General features: G+C 38.4%; 1 protein-coding gene across 1 annotated transcript in view; it reads right to left on the reverse strand.

Moving 5' to 3' along the window:
- Positions 1-991: 991 nt before the first annotated feature.
- Positions 992-16,782, reverse strand: part of LOC108793972 (steryl-sulfatase-like) — a 117,640-nt gene continuing 101,849 nt past the window's right edge. Inside the window, exon 9 of the mRNA XM_018564936.1 lies at positions 992-1,473. Coding sequence (XP_018420438.1) covers positions 1,106-1,473 — 368 coding nt within the window. The 3' untranslated portion in view covers positions 992-1,105. The remainder of the gene's footprint in view (positions 1,474-16,782) is intronic.

Genomic DNA, 16,782 nt, shown 5'->3' on the forward strand with positions numbered 1-16,782 from the left:
TTGGCTATTTCACATTGCAATAGCCAAAAGCAAACTAGCTATTGCAGCTGCCCTCTGCTGCTGCCAATCAGCAGAGGAGGGCCTGAAGTTCTCCATCAGGTCCTCTTCTAGTGATTGACAGCAGCAGAGGGCGGGTGCAATAGCTAGTTTGCTATTGGCTATTGCAAAGTGAAATAGCCAATAGGAACAATAGGAATCTAGCTATTCATTCCTATGGTGTTTTTTTTTCTTTTATTCTGACGGCGTATGCCAGTGGTTCTCAACCTGTGGGCCGCTGTGTGATTTCTGCTGTGCTAGGTGAGAGTCCTCCACAGCCCTCTCCTAGCGCAGCAGTGTCAGTTCTCCCGACACGCCACCAGATGTTGCTGCAGCAGCCGCGTCATCCCTAAATTTTACCGCTGGGGGTCACCACAACTTGGCAAATATTACCAAGGGGTCCCGGCACTAGAAAGGTTGAGAACCACTGATCTAGAGCATCCATCCAGAGCAAAACACTTGTTTTAATTCAGACACATACATCTGCTCTTATTGTTTATGACTTAGAGCTTGTTTTTATAAATGGTTTCTGAAAGGTGACAATTCATTGGTCCTGTAAACCTGTATTCTCATAAGTATTTTTCTTAGTGCTTTAGTAAGCCCAGTGTTTAATTTGTGGTTTATCTAGTCTAATCTGACTTTTGTTTTTGTAACATAGAATACATCTGGAAGATTGCTTTTTATGTTTAGTGTAGCAGAAAGAAAGTAATATTTTGTGCACAAACATCACTTCACATTTATGGAACACTGATGTATGTCTTAGCTAGTGATGTGCCAAAGTGAATCATTTCCCTGACAGAAGGACAGTAACAAAATCTAAGTGAACGTGCTGCAGGGTAAATATATAAAAGGGGTATAAGGTATTGTAAAACTGATGTATGTTAGAAGATTTACCAAAATAGAAAAACATGATAAAATGTGTAAGGTACTGCCTCGGGTACATACAACATATGCGGTCCAGAAGTCTGATTGGAGAAAATAGATAATTCTTACTTTATTTTCTCAAGGACATAAAATCCAATATTTAAGATTGACTTCACATTTTTATTTCTTTATATATCTGTGCGGTTCAGCTCATCCCCAATTCTTCATCGTTGTCACAGTAGCAAAACTCAAACCAGGATGAGCAGCAAGCCTGGAGCCACGGTTTCCAAATCACATTGCTCCACGATAACTGATTATCCACCACTTCAATGGTTTTTTGATGAGCCTCTGTGGCTTTCTGAATAGTCTCAAGAATGTTGTAGAAATTTGGTTCTGTTTCTGGTGTGATAGGATGCTTTTCACTTGGATCTCTAGACAAGTCAAAAAGTAAAGGGGGATTGTGTTGTGTGACAGACACACCATAGCAGTGACAGACATGTGAATTGAAGCAGCCTTCTGAACCTTCTGGATTAAAGTTAGGAGTGAAGAAGAATGCCTTCCAAATAGAGGTACCTATAAAGAGGAAAATACAAATAAAAACAATTAAAATGCACCATGTGATTAAAAATGCTAAATAAAAGCAGAGCTCTAGTTCAAAAACAAAACATTCAGCTGTCTTTAAATGCCTGATTCCTTCCCCCAACACCACTACAAGATCAGTGAGAAGAGGAAAGATCAGCGATGTCACTCAAGTGGCCATAAAACCCTTGAAAAAAGGTATGCAATGTATATAATTTACAAAAAAAGTGTGTGTGTGGGGGGGGGGGGGGGGGGGGTATCTCAGGGAGGTGGTGGTGGCCCCTTATAGTGTCAGATGAGCTTTACAAAGGTTTCTACTTGCAAAAAGGTTGGGTAGAAATTACAATCACTTGTGCAGAAAAACTGCACAAGCAATGAGTAGGCAGCCCTGTGTCCACAAATTGCAACAAGTTAAAGTGAAAGCCCGCTGAGTGAAGATACTAGAAATGAGGAAGAGAAGTGAAAGACCACCATGGAAAGCCTATGTAGATAGAAAAACAGCTCTGGAAAGACTTTGAGATTTCCAAGGTGAAAGTATAAGACATGCTTGACGAATTTGTGAGACTTCCCAGGAAAACATGTGAGAATATTTAAAAGTGTATCTTAACCCACAAAAAAACCAGTAATGTACTGCAACTTATCCTTGGATGTGGTGGATGCAGTAGATTGATTTTTTTAAGCTTTGGTTCCTTTATTTTTATCTGGCCATCTAGCTAACAACACACCTCCTGTCTTAGAATGGCTATGTTCACTTCTCAACTGCAACCTCGACCTAACCACAGAACCACCACATTCTCAAACAATTCATGCCCACACCGCTACCTCTTCGTGTATCACTTGCTCCTCCCTTTTAGATTGTAAGCCCTCCTCACCATCTTGTCTTTAATTGTGATTGTAATTTCTTCCTTATATTGGCTGTGCAAACCGTTGGCGTTATATAAATCATGAATAATAATAATAACTATGGAGGAACGGCATTGCCACCCTTGGACAACAGCAACATTGTTGACCCATGGAGAGGGTAGCATTGGATACTCTTTACAAAAGTGACTAACAAATTAAAACCTAACTCCAGATAACACTTTTCAAGCACTTATAGCAATGTGTTTTTCTTTTTGGGATACATATTTTAACCTTAAGAGTAAAAACTGACTTTGTTATTTGGTTTGTTCCAACCCCCCTAGTTGCCACTTTTGCTGGACAGCTTGGTCTGGGTAATTTAAGTTGAAAAACAGAAGATTTACGGGCAGGATCAACAGGTAATACAACTATGTTACACGGGGGACACTATCGGGCTGTGTTCATTCTAGTCATAGACTGCATCATAAACATCATTTTTGATTTTGTCTACAGTTCCACTTAAAGATTTATGAGTCGGACCAGATATCTCATTCCAACCAGTTGAAGGGAAAAGAGAATACTTTCCTGCAAAGCTGTGCGGGAGAGTTTTATATTTCACTATACCAAAGCTAGAAACCATTTTAACACATTTAAAGTGCAACCTTGGACAGGCTATGGACAATATCATATTTTATCCTTCTAAACAGTCTTCTGTAGCTGCAGGCAATATGAAATAATTTACTCTTAAGATTTAAAGCAGACACACTATACTTTTTAGCAGCTCAGCCTACCCTGACCCCCTTCCCAGAAATTGATTGCAGCCTTCCAGTCTTCTAATCTCTAATAGAAAAATAGGGTGGTCCTCTGAAAAGGGGGAGAACAGATGTTGATACCTGAATTAAACAACTTCAGTACCTATCTGTTGAAATTTGAGACACCCCAAGACAGAAAATATATGGTGTGCCAGTTTGAACAATACATTCATCAAAAAGCATATCTGACTCCACTAAGCATACTGCTGAATAAAAAATGTATTCCATGGCAATAGTGACCAACTTAGGAAAAATTAATCATAGATCTTAGAGGAAACCTATTTTGTTGACACATCCAAACAACTGAAAAAAACAACAGATGCACCTAATGATGCCTTTGGGGCAGATATTATGCAAGAAATTAAGCACTTTTCTTTCTTGCTGTGATATAACAATGACCCTTTAAATGCTCCTGACACATAGCAACATAGCATATTTGTTCTGCATTTTACACTGAATAAGTAATAGCACTGCAAACCATTAGAGAATATGTCATGCAGAACAAAGTAATGTTGATGTCTAAATTAATAAAAGTGGGCAAAAAGCCCTAATATGCAAGCTGCTTGCACAACACATAGCCTAGTGCCCAAAGGTTACATTATATGCTAGCCTTGCATGCCCTGTCCAGTGGGGTCTGTATACAGTATCCGAAGTTAATGTAGAGAAAATGCTGATGTGGATAACTACAATATGGAAACTAGTGATGAGCCGAACAACGCTGGGTTGGGTTTGGTGAACTTTATTTAAGTTCAGATGTTAAATGCAAACCCCGTTAAAGTCAAACAGAGCCAAATATTAAAAACCATCATTGGCAATTTTCTAGGCTAAAAGGCAAGGGATTGTCAAATAAAGAGCATAAGGAACAAAACTGAATTTTAAAAAATCTGTTTGGCTGGGAGTATTGATTTTATTAATAGGTAAAGGGCAAAATTAAAATGCACAACTCTCTTAAATAATATGCTTAAGGGATGCCCTGAAATTGTCTAAGTGTGGTGCATCTGTATAATGTATACAATGTATTACAGAAAAACTAATATTTACACAGAAAAAAAAAGCTTTTAAAATTGCCAGCAAATGACAGATCCCGCCAGATTCCATTCTGTTTGTAACAAAGCATCAGGGATTCCTTTAATCTGCTATAGATGTTAATGGGGTCCCCCTACCTTGAAAACAATTCCAAAGTGGGGTCCTCCCAAGTTCCATACCAGTTCCTTCAGGTCTGGCATATATTTTAGGGCTTCCCCCTGGCAAAGCACCTTGTCACCATGTTGATGAAGACAAGGGCCTCATCTTGTCCTCATGTTGATGGAGTTTCTGTGGGCGGGTGGCTAAATCTAAACTGTTAGCCCCCATTAAGACTAATGGCTGCCCTAAGATGCCTCTCCCCTATGTAAATGAGTAAGATGTACGAAAAAAGTAAACCATAAATAACAACACTCATCCATTTGACAAGTCCTGTATAAAAAAAGGTCCCACATTGCACATGCATTATCAATCACATCTTTCACAGATGTAGATTCTCATCAATAATGATGAATGGCACCTGCTGAAGGAAAAAAAATTGCAAACCCACCCATATCAATTGAAGACTTGCACTGAATAATAGCTCCCTGAGTTGCCATCTGTAATATAGGTGAAGCAGCAGGGAAAGTGGTGAAATTGTTGACTAAATATGGCCATACACCATATCGGAGCATTCATTTCACCACTATCCCTGCCTCTTTGGTTAAGTGGCTGTGGATTACTGGCCACACAAGTGAATGCACCAGGTGATGCCAGTGGTTGTTAAGGACACTGCATGCACAACTTTGAGCTCATCCCTAATAGTGAGCAGGTCAAACAGTGGTGCATTGCTGAATCTTGCTTAAAGTCATCAAATATTGTTTTTTTCTGAATGAGGGCTGGGAAATGGCACCCAAACTCCTAGAACACTAGCAAAAAAGTCTGTGATGCTAATTTTCTGGTTGCCAGTGTTCTCACCTCCTGATGGTGCCAGTATAAGCCCACTGTTTTGAAAATCCTGTGCCCCTCAGTGCATGAGAAAGAAGCACATTTTAATATAGTAGAGAATATTTAGAAAGTCTAATAATGTTTAGATTGTTTTGTGTGTCTTACTATCTCAGTAAAATCTGAGCCACCCATTTCTTGTATGGACATCATAGATGCAGGCAGGTAAAATCTCACCAAAGGGGTCATAGACAGCAATAAAAAGCACTCTATCCAAAGGCAAAATGAGGGCATGTCATAACATCAGAGGGTATGAAAATAACCAGTCTGGTGCATTTGGGACCACAGTACTTAATAGCAGGTTTGGACAAGATTGCTTTAAAGCATTAAAAAAGACTTACAACTATACAAAGAATAATTTTCTAGCCAGAATAGAGAACTGGAATATAGAATTTGTCTCTACGTCTAAAAGTTTTTATTTATTAAACAACTAAAAGGGAGAGGCAGCCAATCGATCATTATTAACAGTATGCCAACATATACTGTGCCAATGACATTTAATGATGGTTATACTTTTTTCCTCACTGTAGATAGAAATCAAAGGCGTGAAATGTGAGCTTGGAAATATATTGTACACCAAGCAGAAGGGAGACAGCAATGAATACAAAATGAATACTGCAAAAGAAGTCAGAATTACACGTGCTGCATAAAAATACATTAGCTATTTAAATGAATCGAGGCAAGGCAAGACACTTGAATTAATGTTTAAACATTATCAAATGTCCTTTTTAGTACAATAATTTTTTTTAAATGCAACACAAAGATGTAAGGGGACATTATGAAAGGACATTAGAGCATTTATAAAGTATCAGAAATGATTTAAAGCAGAATCCATTGTTGTACGTAGATAACTTGCTGGTTCATTTGCCTTGACACACATCGCTTCTCCTTAAACGCTGCTTAATGAGCAGGCACTAAATGTATATTGTGCCTCTATTAGTTTGTAAAACAAATCGTGACAACTCATAAGAAAAGTACATTGCTAGCAGAGGGAGCACTTTCATTTACCCCAATGGACGAATACTGTCACCACCAACCTTATGTCACTTTGTGTGCAGAGGGTAAGTGGGGATGTAAAAGGATGGGAGGATTCAGTAACTCCATATTAAGGAAGAAAAAAAAAACTATGCATATATAGACACAATTTTTTGAGAGTGGTACATTTTTTAACTATATTCATATGGTTTCATTATTATTGGTTAAATAAAATACTATGAGTCTTGGTTGGGGAGATTGCATTTCACTCGTGGAGGAAATCTCAGGGACAGAGATAGCAATATCAACTTGATAGTGGAGCCCAATCATCAATAATACTCTGCTTAACAAAAAAACATGATTTTTATTTTTGTTTATGCCCCCATTTGGAGACATTTTGCTCACACTTCCTGCCTTGATAACAACATAGGAAAAGTGAGGGAAAATAGCTACAGAAAAGACAATTAAATTCACCCTTGAGTCACCTAGGGTGTAAATACAGTACATTATAATAAACAGTCCTATATTTGCAACTACATATCTTAACAATAAATATGCTACAGCTTTATATTGTCATGGAACTTCAGGCGTTAGCATGCTGATTGCCTATATTTGCATGACACCTTTATGTCCACATCCTGCCTAACATACCTTCATCAGTTATTGTGTGGATCTTCATCCATGGTTTATTGGTAAAATCAATCAAGCAATTTTAGTTCTACAAGAGATTACTTTATATAAAGTAGTTGGAGGTACAAAACAAGGAAGTAAGAGGAGGAGGGACATAAACAAGAGAGAATGAAGGAAAAGAAAAAGAAGGAAAGATTAAGAGGGAAGTTAATATTCAAGAGTTATAGTAAGGAGGAGATAACTCTGCTAGGAAGGAGATTTTGAGGAAGACTGTAAAACAGAACTGTGGAGCAGAGTTGTTCTATCCTAATTTAAAAAGAGTTAGAACTTTTAAATCAACTCTGTCTTTAAGTTAAAAATGTTTAAATAAGTTCTGCTTGTAAAATAGGGTCAGTACTTGACTGCCCCAAGTCTTCACTCCATTGGAAAGAGACAGACTCTTCAACATTCAACACACTTCTAGTGGGGTTGGATGCGTAGTCCTCTGTTGCATGCCCCGGGTCTTTCCACCCACCATGATATCACTACTGTATGCTGTTGTAATATAGGTGTGTCCTGTGACAATTATATTGTCCATATGGTGTGTTGGTGTTTCTATGTATAACCAGTTCCTTACATCTATGGCAAGCTTATCTCAGGATAAGTATCCACTATGTGGCCTTATTTGGTGAAAGGAATACCAATTTTTATGTGCAGCCAATCAGAATTTTCTATTTACTCTGTTGGAATCAGACCTGTACTTGACAGATTCTGATATATTGGCACTATTTTGTTATGGAAAAATCCTCTCACAATGCTGAAAAACTGCCACAAATAGGAAAATTGATGAAATTCAATTAGTGCAGCTCCTAGCTGTAACTTTGAGCTACATTAGTTAAAGACATTAAAAGCAAACTGAAAATATTCAAAACTTGCTGGCCTAGATTTATCAAAGTGTGCTAAGGTTGTATACTCCTTATCTGCTATTTGCTTGCATGAGAGATAAAGAGTACTAACATTAGCACCCTTTGATTAATTGATTTTTTTGAAGTTTAGCTTTAGAGTAAGATTTCTTGTACTAGCATTCATGTTTGTCTCTTCCTGTCCCTCTGTGATAGCCATTATATATTTTGAGGATTTTGATTACACCATGATTGCAGATTATGTGTGGTTAGGAGCTAGAAATCCATTTCAGACATTTCCATTTATTACTGAACTGGCCTCTGTTTTACCATAGAGTGAAAAATACATTTATTCTTTTTAATTACATTAGATATTTAAACTTTTATCTAGAAGAAGCACTATACATGTAACTTATTCATGCTCGACCCACAGGGTAAATTTCAAATGCTGATCATAAAAAGTGTTGAAAAAGTAATTTATCCTTGCAGCTTCGATGCAGGCTATCTTTGTGAATTTGCAGTAATATAAAAATATCCTTTTATAGTTAACTCTTACAAACCCATATTTCTATTATTATTCATGTTTTACTATTAAATTAGTAGTACATGCAATCAGATTTTTAAAATATATTTTAAATGAGGTGGGAAGGAACACAACCTCTATCAGTTTTTACATATGGATATCTAGGAACATCTGATTTTTTAAAATATATTTATTAAAAAAGTGCAAATTACTGATACGTATGCTAGCTACAACTGGTAATATTTTTGATGTTGTATTTCTGCAATGAAAACATGGAGTAGGGGTATAGTTACCAGCAGTGTCACTCCCTTGTCATCTAAAACACCTAGTGGATTTCACAACTTTATTTCCACTTTTGACTCCACTCTTACTAAAAAAAGTGGACATAAGAGATGGATGGAGGAAGCAACCTAACTCTTACCATGCCACCATATCAACTGGTAATGATGGGAAGTGGGAAATGTCCATGCTGAGGTATCTAATACTGGATTGCCTAGCAGTGCTACAGTTGATAAACAGTGATATTAAATAATCACAACCTGTATAGAGAACAAGAATATTTATTTCCTATAACTTCAAGGGGAATGGGTACACCTGGTTAGGAAACTATGCTCTAACCCTTCTCATTAGTTTTCCATGCTGCATGTGTCTCTGTTGGTGTCACAGACTTACTCGGCGTGTCCCCGCGCTCCAGCGAAGGGTCGTCTCGTGCGTGACGTCATGGCGGCTCCTCCCACGGGGCGCGGCTACCAAGGTAAAAGGTCAGCTGGTTCGTCGCTCGGCGTTCTCTCGTTGTGGAGAGTCGAGTGACGAACAGAGAACCCACAGGCTGCCCGTGGATTATCAACACAGATTACTGCACAGAACCACTAACTGGCGAATTGAGACTGCTACCCCGCTGTGAGCCCAGAACATTTCAGAGCACACAACCGCAAGTATTCTGGAAGTCTTTGCAAAACTTGCTGAACCTGCTACATGTGTTAGTGCTTGCTTGCATGTTGCTTATGTGTCGCTATCTCACACACACACCCAGTAAGCGTTCCCAGCTGATCCGGATTGCATCTCCTTCAGTTGGCTATACCTGCTAAAGAGACGTAGGACTGACACAACCTCTAAAACTGCCATATTAACCCAAGCCTGAAAGCTCAAATCCAAGAAGCTTTACAGGATTCTCAAGATTCACCGCCTCCGAACCTCCAAAAGGATCATGAGGGCTTGCTCTATAAAGAGAACAAGTTATACGTCCCTCCAACTATGCAACTACCGGTTCTCAAGCTATTACACGATTCTCCTCTTGCAGGCCACCCGGGCATGATAGTTTGTGAGTGTGCCATGATGCCTTTCTACTGTTGGACTGGTTACCTCTCGCAGAATTTGCTTATAATAACTCTATCAGCTCCTCCACCTAGTTCACTGCTTTTCACGCTAACTATGGGTTCCATCCCAACCCATTCCCTCCATCCTTCTTGGGTACCAGTTAGATACTTAGCACTGGTCCAGCCTTGACAGTTGGAGATCACCAGTGATCACCATAACCAACAGGAAATTAGGGGAAATCTTCCCCAGGCAGGAGAAAGGCAGCAATATAAACAGGAGTTAAAAGTCTACCCTACATTTTCCCCCCTCCAAAAAACAAAACAAAACCTTTTGGCTTGATGTCCACTTTAATTATATTTTCTTGGAAGCCACATTTTTTAGATGAGCGCAGATCTTTTATGTTCATTTATGAAGTCAGTGTAACACAAGATGCATTTGTAATCCAATGTATGTAAAGCCACAGTCAACAGCCAGGATCTTGATGTAAAAAAGTTTATTCCCAGGAATCTAAAACATTACAAGCATAACAAGATCCACAGGCTCTGACATGTTTTGCCAAAAAGGCTTAATCATAGAGAAAGTCTCTATGATGCTTGTAACATTTTAGATTTCTGGGAATAAACTTTTATTACATTAAGGTCCTGGTTGTTGAGTGCGTTTTTTTCATACATTGGATTACTAGTGAATACTGTGGCATGCCTCTGTCGGCCACCACCCAGCTTTTTTGACGGGACCTGTGAGTTTGGGCATACGGACATGAGTGGTAACCTTTTCACAAACTTTACAATGTCCATTTGGTTTAATTCTTACTTATAGGTGTTCATAAATGGACAGATCTCTCTGGACATTGAGGGTTGGGAGTTATATATCCATCTTGGCTTGACATGTGCACATGTCTATGCATCCATTTTTATTTGCAGAGATTTTAAAACATGTTGCTTTACAATAACTGGCACGTCTACAGAGTGCTTGTTATCAGTCGTCTGTTAAGTGCTACAAAGACCAGTTATTGTAAGCAACAAGAGAATAGGTTGCATTGCATTGGGTTTATCTTTCAAGGTTCATATTTATAGACTATTTTAGAGAATTAAAGACACACTAATTTAGGGAAAGCTTACTAGACAATAATTCCACTGACTATAGGGAATAACACAACACAAAATACAATCTGACCAGTGTGAAAATAGCAAGTGTACATCACTTAGTTCAGCTGAATATATTTTACAGTTATAAGATTGTGGAGATTATACACTGTTTAGCCAAGAACAGAAGTTCTCAAGAATCTTCGCACTTTCAAATCCAAGGCCAAATCCCATTACTACAATGCTGTGTAATTTTTCATTTTATAGTGATCTATTTTAAAGGGGATGCACATAATTTTTCATCAAGCTCTGTCCAAATGGGTAGCCAATCATATTCTATTTTTTCCTATTCTGTACAACTGAAGTTGTTTTGTTTTTTTTGTGAATGGGGATTAAACGACTGTAAAACTGTTCATTGTTCATTGAAGTGTGAACTACAATTGTTGACTATAACAACAAAATAGTAACGGAATTGTTTTCAGTGTTTGAGTCCCCTGTATGACATTTTTGTTCATGCTCTGACACCTTATTCTCCATTGTGCACTGTAGATAAACTCTCACTAACACAATGTTCCAGTTGCATTTATTACACAATTTGATCACTTATCACATCTTCACCAATACCATGCACCATGTTCTCCATGTTCCTTTGCCATTTTCCACACAATGTAATCACTGGTATTTTGTGATGTTGGAAATTGCCATCATGTGTCTGGAATATGGAAACACATTTGATACTCTTTCTAATAAAAGCTTGTTCAGGGTTCAAGGACTAAGGGTGGATATATGTATGACTGCTGAAGGATGTAAAATATATATATACAAATGGAATATATTCAAAATAGGTTCAATTTGTCCAGGAATAAGTCCAGATATTTTCTTTTTATAAATTACTTACTTGATGACATAGAAAGTAATGTTTTAATTTTGGGAAAAAAATTCTTACAACTTAGGAGGATAGTGTTAAAGTATAGAACCTTAAATCCCAGCATGAGGCCCTTTGGTATGGCCCTTTTGTGCTTACTCATGCCAGTAAAGAAAAAAAAACATTCTTTAGATTGGCTTCTATTAATTAAATAGTTTGGTTTCTTTCTTTCACACTAACTTACAGAAAAAACTGTGCTGTCCACCCTCTTTTTTTATTTTTTTGTCCGCAGATCCTGCTGAGAGAAATATCAAATATAGTACAAGGCATTATTTATGGAGCACAAATGGGGAAGCATTGATTTGTAAAGGAGCTGTAATAGCAGTAATTTCTAGTAGTCTCATGTTACCTTTTATTTTTCCAGTTTATGTCTGTCTCCTGAAGCATGTCTCCAGTATTCTGTCTCCTGAAGCATGTCTCCAGTATTCAACAATTACAGTATGTTCACAGTCTCTGACTGTAGAATGCCCACACTCTCTGATTATCTCCCAGCTACAGCTGCAGTCTGCAGCTATCTGTATCATACATTCACCTAATATTATATGCAACCCTTTGGTAATATCAGGGGCTGCACTTAAGGCCCCCTATTCTAATAAGTTGACCACTGCAGGTATAGAAGGATCTCTATAAAATCACAACACCAGCAGTTAAATAGCAGATATTGTTAATTTAGTGTTGATAAATGTATGGTTATGCACACTGGGTATAGTAATAGCATGCCGCTATACACATTAAATGGAATATAACTAGGGAAAACATGGCTGTGAAGGACCTTTAACTGCTTGCCATCCTCCAGTTGTAAAAAAAACAGACGGACGGCAAGCTCCCATTGGCGGGTCACTCTAAATAAATAGCTGCTTTTTTCTGCTTGCGCAAGCCCTTTACACACACACAGGCAGAAAAAAACTGTAACATGCAAACAGCCATCACCGGTTGCCATTACGCTCTATAGCCATCCAATCGCTTGTATGTGCTGTCCTGCGTGCCTCCCCCTCTCCTGCAGTACCACCCCCCCACCCCCTTCACCCTCACCTTCAATCTTGGACTCCGCTGCCTCCTTTGCGGCCCGGGACCAGCTCAGGTGAGTGTCAGGAGGAAGATCAGCATCTTCCTCCTTGCTGATCTCCCTCCGACCTCTGAATGCGGAAGTGATGTATATTACATGACTTCTGCATTCAGCTGTCATTTCCCTGGCTGCTAGAGAGCCAGAGAAGAAGCAGGTGAAGCAGATCTCTCATCAGCTTATTTGGGGGTCCCCGGGTGAAAGGGGTCTTAGAGACCCCTAATGTCTCCATAAAGAGGACCTGTCAGTGTGCCTGTGCTATCACATAGGGGGATTGTTAGCCCCCTATGGTATAGCAATAACATCAAGTGTAAAAAAAAAAAGTGAAAAATAAAATGTCACATATAAAAAATTTAACCCCCCCAAAAAATGTTTAAGTTCCCCATACACATACAAACGTAAATATGCGTCAGGTGGGCCAGCACGAAAAAACGACAATTGTGCTACACATGTTACATATTGCTGTGAACGTCGGAGTGAGATCAATAATTTTAGTGTCCTCAATCACTGATAACACTAAACTGATGAATGTTAAAATGGCCAATTTTGGATATTGTAGTTTTTTTAGGTTTTCGTGGGGCGGGCACAATTTTAAGACTTGACATGTTTGGTGGTCATACCCGACGTGACCCCGTCTTTTATATTTTACCAAAAATTGGGTAATAATAAATGTTTTATAATTTAATATAGGGGAACGTTTTTATTTAATTTTCGGTAATTTGTACTTATTATAGTACTTTTGGTGGTGATTAAATACCACCAAAAGAAGGCTCTATTTGTCCCAAAAAAATTGTATAGAATTAATTTCAGTACAGCGTTGCATGACAGAATAAATGTTAGTCAAAATACCACAGCGCTGAATACTGAAAAATGGCCTGGACAGGAAGGGGTTTAACACTCCGGTCAGCAAGTGGTTAAAATACGGAATAACAGTAAACAAGGTGGCAGCGTTCGATATCAAGCAACAGCTGCAAAATCAAATTATATCTTGGGATGTATAAAAAGGGAAATCAAAACATGTAATGCTAGCATAGTATTGCCCCATGCATAAATAACTTCTATGGCCACATCTTTAATATGGTATAACACTTTTTGGCATGTAAAAAATATTATTAGAGATTTAAAGTGTATGCAAATCCTTACAGTGAACATCTCTTATTTGCTTCCTTTTGGTCTGTTACATGTACCACTGAAATAGTTTTGTTTTACCCATTCAATATGTGGTAAAACATGTTATGGAGATAGGAGGTGAAAGCATTTTGTTGTCCTAGCACACTTTCTGTTTTGGGGTAACAATGCTGCTCATCCATGTATATAGCATGGTGAGTAAGCATTGTCATCCAGGGACAGGACATGTGTTTCTGACAGGAGCATCAGGTTAACATAAAGAACATTTGTGTTTGCATGTGTTCTAAGTCTCTAAAACCTAGTGAATATAATTTAAACTAATTCTATGTATGTATCAGTCAGGTAGGATTCTAGGCTCATAAATATCCCTGAGTAACTGTTCACAATTCTTGGGGACTGACATTAGCAATGTTATACTGGTAGTCCTCCAACAGTGGTGTGCCTGCATAAGTTTCTCAAACAGGTTGTAAGCCCTCAGGGACAGGGCCCTCCTTACCATTTTGTCTACAATTGTGATTGTAATGTCTTCCTTATATTGTATAAGTGTTGCACAGACTGTTGGCGCTATATGCATCCTGAATAATAATAATAATAATAATAACAGGTCACACACACAAAAATACACTTGAATTAATTTTCTCAGGTTAATATTGAGATAAAACTCTAGACACACTTCTAAACAGATAGTTGAAATATTGCTGTTTAACCTGCCAAAGAATCTGTAATTGTGCACAGCCTTTCTTGTAATTTACACACCTTTCTTCCCCACATCCAAATTCTGCCGCCTTCACCTTCACAACATCTCCAAAATACGCCCATTCCTCACCAAAGAAACCGCAAAATTACTCATCCACTCGTCTTGTTATATCTCGCAACTTCCTCCTCATTGGTCTACCTCTACATAGGCTATTCCCCTTCAGTCTATCATGAACGCAGCTGCTAGGCTCATCCACCTAACCAACCGCTCCGTGCCTGCAACCCCCCTCGGCAAATCCCTCCACTGGCTTCCACTCGCCCAAAGGATAAAATTCAAAATATTAACAGTCACTTACAAAGCCACAAAGCCATCCACAACTCTGACCCCCCGGATATACCTCAAACCGTGTCTCAAAATATAACCCTAACCATCCCCTCCGCTCATCCCAAGACCTCCGACTTTCCAGCTCCCATGTCAACTCCTCCCATACTCGCCTCCAGGACTTCTCTAGAGTCTCTCCCATCTTCTGGAACTCTTTTCCCCAACCTGTCCATCTGGCTTGACAGCCTTTAGGTGATCCCTTAAGACTCATCTCTTCAGGGAAGCCTATCCCACCTCAACCTAACCACTGTACCATCATGTGCTCAAACAAAAAACCTGTATAATAATAATTTCCACAATTAGTTCCCAACTAAACAATTCATCTTCCTGGTTCAGTAATTCAGCTTTTTATGTTACTTCTCTTCCTCCAGCCTTCTCACTGGATTGTGAATTAGCATCATCCTTTTTACAATCTACAAAAATTATTTGGACGCACTAGGATGCGTAAAATAACCTCAGTGACGGCAAGCTGCAATACCCAAAAAGTGTAATCACTTTCCCCAAAAAATACAGTATCTCCTGTACTGCACTTTACCAATACAAATAGAAAAAAAAATATTAGAAATATGCAAATCATAAATAAACTTTTCAGTATAGTCACACATGCATATATAATTATTGTGTTATACAAATAATCAAGTGATACAAAGTCCCATGTGTCCTTTGTGCAGCACTCACATTCACAAATTAGTAATTTGATACTCTAAAGTAATTGCGGGATGGATCTTCGCAAAAACCAACGTGCTCCTCATTTCCTTCAAACACACTCACCAGATATTCACTTTTAAATGCTGGTATCAAAGGATCCACCAACTTATTTCCTCATTCACTTCTCCAGATAACATAAATAACTAGGGCAATTTCAGCCCTCTCCCCACTCAATACACAACCCTATGTAGGCAACTTGTTGTTTGTGAGTGTATTTTTGCTCTTTTTTTTAAATAAGAGTTTATGATCAAAATGCTGCACAATGGGAGATACTAATCCTTTTGTTTGATCTTTTCACTGGGAGTATTTCTGAGTGGAGAAGGAGGTTGATTACACTGAAGGATTAAAGTGGATTCCTATCAACATTGGCAACAGATGGTCGTGTATTAGGGTTTAGATATGCTTTAACGTGTTAAAGTTAATTTTAAGTTAATTCACAGCCTCATGGGTGTTTATTAAACCAACCCTCCTATTAGACTTATTACAGAAAGCACACAGTAATCTTTTCACCTATAAATTTCCAACTAGTTGTTTCCTTATTAATTACATATCAATCATGTTTATATTTATGGAGTCATGGCTTTATGCATTTTTAAATCATACAATTTTCACTTTGAATGGAAATATTATTAGAATTACCATTTTACTTTTTCACTTTTGATGGAGTTCTAATCTAACCATACAGGAACATTCCGTGTAATATTGTAATGTTGCAGATGAATACTCATCCACATACATAGCATAAGTATTCACCTGCAGCATTCCATTATTCAAATTCATGCACAGTGGATCAGTACGCCTGATGGTTTTTTCAGCTTATCCTGCAAATATTACACATACCAATGTAGATTATGGGCATGTTTAAACCCCAAAAAAACAAAAGTTCAATATATTGCAGCTTACCAGTTCTTAGGTGTTACAGCTGCAATACTTTTCTTTTTTTAAGTCTTTTTTTTTCATTAGAGGCCTCACTCACATGATGATCTGAAGTCCAGCTGCAAATATGTGCTGCAGGAATTTTTGGTTTTTTTTGGCAGGAATCTCAGGTGGTTCTGGACAACTGCAGCTGCTCAGCCTGTACAAAGCAAGAACAGGCTGACAATGGTCACAGCTGTTCGTTTGTGTTAGGATGTAATCATGCATGTAGTGATTACCTCCAGTTAAAGACAAATGTTTCCCACTGGACGCAAGTAGGCTCTAAGGTTGCAGCCGGATCTTGGAGTCTCATGTGAATGAGGCCTTAAGACCTTAACCTATTGATCTTGACAATAACACACCTGTCGTAAGAACACATGCAAACAAGGCAGCCAGAGGCATTAGCTGCAGCACAGGCG

Source organism: Nanorana parkeri, unplaced genomic scaffold, assembly GCF_000935625.1.
Source record: "Nanorana parkeri isolate BGI_ZX_2015 unplaced genomic scaffold, ASM93562v1 scaffold797, whole genome shotgun sequence".
Classification (NCBI taxonomy): domain Eukaryota; kingdom Metazoa; phylum Chordata; class Amphibia; order Anura; family Dicroglossidae; genus Nanorana; species Nanorana parkeri.